Genomic DNA, 3,356 nt, shown 5'->3' on the forward strand with positions numbered 1-3,356 from the left:
AGCCTTCGTAGACGAGAACAATGACTTTGGCGACGAAATCTGCAAAATTTACCTTTTTACCCTTTTCCATTTATTCAATCTACATATCTCGGGTTAGGCTCTTACATTCAAAATTTTGTAGAAATTTTTCTGAACACTTTTAACATTTTTTTTTTCAAAATTTCTAGGAGTTTTAAAGAAAATTTCTCCTTTTTTTGAGTCAAAATAACTCAAAATACTTTTATTAACTTCAAAAATATTTTTCCAAAATTTTCCCTATTTTCTGGTTTTTTTTTTGTGATTTTTCTGCTTTTTCTTCTTAAATATTAAAATAAAAACATAATTAAGAATAAATAGGATAAATACATAAATAAATAAGACAGAGAACCAGGTGAATCGGTTAATTCAGAATGGAACGGGGCAACCGTTCTGATTTTCAGGGTTTTCATATAAATGCCTAATTTAAAAAAAAAAGTAGAAAATAAATTATATTAGACTTTTAGTGACACATTGAGAATGGTCACTAAAGTCAGCTATTAGTGACAAATGAAAATCTATCACTAAAGATAAGAGTAGTAGCGATGGATCAGTCACTAATAGTAGGTTTTTAGTGACGAATTGAGGTTCGTCGTACTAAAATTTTAATAGTGATATATTTTTAGTTCAAAAATACTAAGTTTTAGTGACGGTTCCATTCTTTTAGTGACAGTTTACGTCCACACTAATACTCAATTATTAGTGACGGTTTCTTAAATTGTCACTAAAGTTCAGTTGAAACGGCAGTTATAGTGACTAATTTAGAACGGTTACTAAACTTTCACTAATAAGTAATAATGATAGTTTCCTATTATTAGTGACGATTTATATTTGTCACTAAAATTTTTTTTTTTTTTTTGTAGCAAATTTTCTCCACAATCCCCAGTCTTGGTTGCTCTATGCCAATGTTGGAGGCCAATCAGCATTGTTGTACCTGTGTCTGATACAAATTATCATTTTCCAAAGCACCTTATCTTCTTTGCAAAACCTCCATAACCATTCCCCCACTAAAGTTTTGTTCATGATATGTAATCTTTTAATGCCTAAACCGTCCCAAATTTTTGGCGGTATTGAAAACAAAGGTCAATATTATCATGGTTTCATGTGTGAATAGTTGAATGCATAAATTTATGTAAGTCCCACTTGTACTCAACTGACACATGGGCGTACGATGATATGACCACATGTCATGTGAAAGGATTTGAAATGAAAAATGAATTATTTGTAGGTTTGACTTACTGGGACTATCTAATAGATGCATAAATTTAAGAAAAAGAAAAAAAAAAAAAAAAGGAAAGCAAATAAAGTAAGAACCTGAAACAGGAACATTCTCATGGGAACTATTAGGCAGGCACAAAACCAATTTATTTCAAATCAAACACGGCATAAAACAAAGGGAGCAACGGTACTCTCTCCTCCAAATGACCACATAACATTATTCCAACTACTTCCCACTCACATATGCCCGTCCATAAGCTCTTAAATTACATTCAAACTTAAGCGTATTCATCCGCAATCTCCAACAGCGGTCCGAGCGCCGCCGCCGGGTTCGTGACCGCCACCAAATGGTCGCCGTCAACTTCATAGTACTTATCAACCCCAAAGTTCTCAATCTCCCAGAGAAAAAACTTCGGTGGAATTGCTCTGTCATACTTGCTGAAGATAAAAGTCCTCGGAATCGATCCATAGCTCTCGTTCGTAAACCATTTTCGCACCTTCAAGTCCGCTTCGAAAAACGACGCCGGCCTCAACAGCTTCTTCGCCAATGCTCGATCCTTCCAAATCATTCCGCAACCATTAGTCTAGTTTAGTCTAGAGAGAGAGAGAGAGAGAGAGAGAGAGAGAGAGAGAGAGAGAGCACCTCGTCAGAGCCAAGTTGATAGAGGTTGGTGTCGATGTACATGGGGCCTATCTTCGTGGTGGATATGTTTTTCTCGCCACAGAGAAACCAGGAGGAGACCGAGTCTATCCAATCGTCGTAAATCTCGAAATACTTTTCAATGACATAAGAGGGCGGGTGGGTGGTGTCCGGCATGAAGGCGTTGAGGAAGACGGTGACGGCAATCTTATTGGGGTACGCGTCCATGGCGATGGCAGCATTGATGCCGCCCATGCTGTCTCCGACGAGCACAACCTTCTCTCCGTCGGGCAGGACCTCAAGGAAATTCAGCAATGGTTGGGTGTACTGGTCGGTGGAGCATATAGCCTCGATGGGTTGGATGTCGATGCCGGACGCTGACATGTCCATGGCAGTGACCCTGTGGCCGGCGGCCTCTAGCATGGGCCGGAGCTTGAACCAAATCCAAGCTCCGTGGGCCGCTCCATGCACCAGTACAAAGTGCTTCCCGGTGCTGTTGCTACTCCCCACCTGAACTTTAAAATATGGCAACGGATGTAAGGAATATTTGGGATGGAAGATACATCTTCGAATCATATATATGTAGATCGAAAAAAAACAGATGAACATGAAGCTTGCCTAAGGCCCGTGATGCAGCATATATGTATACGTATTACCTAAAACTGTGTACCTAGGAATACCTACGTATATATATATATATATATATAACAAAATAGAGGAAGTGATCGCACGTACATGGGAGCCGTCATAGAGTCGAATGCTCCCTCGGGAGCCATTGCAGAAGAGCATCCAGGAGAGGCACAGCAACCCTACTATCTCCACCACAGCACTCATCTTCTTCATCCCCATTACCCAAATTTCTTCCCCTTGATTTCTCTCTCTCTTTCTATATATATCTAAGAAGAAGAAGAAGAAGAGAAGATATATATAGGGCAACTCGATCACTCTGGTTGAGGAGGTTGATGCTCATTGCTGGGCTATTTAGAGATGTATGGGTAACAGTAGTTAGGTTGCTTCGCCCTATAGTACAATATGTAATATTTTGCATAATGTATGATGAAGATGATAAATGAGGTGGGGGGTGTGGGAGATATTTAGGAAATATGTGGTCGAGGGAACATGTACCTGTGCACGTCTGTTGGCTTGCTCCGATTAATTGAGTTATGGGTTTCATCATCCATGGATGTGCATGTACGCATAACTTAATTTCCATTTATTTTCTCATCAATATAACTTTTGGTAGCTTTGACACTTTATTTTTGGTAACTTTTTTTTTTCTTTTGAGAAAAGGTCTCCACGTTTTCTAATTTATCCTCCTCCTTTTTCTTCCTTTCTCTTCTTTCTTCTTTTCTTCTTGTGATGTGAAGGGTCTCCCTTTGTTTAAAGCTGCTCCTTTTCATAGCTGGAAATGGAACGTGGATGTGGACATACATGAGACTTTCTATTTTCCATTTTAAAGTTTTGAATAGATTTGTAATGTATA

At 38.7% G+C, this 3,356-nt stretch overlaps 1 protein-coding gene across 1 annotated transcript; it reads right to left on the bottom strand.

The window, feature by feature from the left end:
- Positions 1-1,358: 1,358 nt before the first annotated feature.
- Positions 1,359-3,048, bottom strand: LOC131159594 (alpha-hydroxynitrile lyase-like). Its single transcript, XM_058114626.1, has 3 exons — positions 2,609-3,048; positions 1,877-2,383; positions 1,359-1,790 (listed from the first exon to the last, which is right to left on the bottom strand). Exons 1-3 carry the CDS (start codon positions 2,720-2,722, stop codon positions 1,512-1,514), a joined length of 900 nt encoding a protein of 299 aa, XP_057970609.1. The 5' UTR covers positions 2,723-3,048; the 3' UTR covers positions 1,359-1,511.
- Between the last annotated feature and the right edge of the window lie 308 nt (positions 3,049-3,356).

Source organism: Malania oleifera, chromosome 7 (genome assembly GCF_029873635.1).
Source record: "Malania oleifera isolate guangnan ecotype guangnan chromosome 7, ASM2987363v1, whole genome shotgun sequence".
NCBI classification, from domain to species: domain Eukaryota; kingdom Viridiplantae; phylum Streptophyta; class Magnoliopsida; order Santalales; family Ximeniaceae; genus Malania; species Malania oleifera.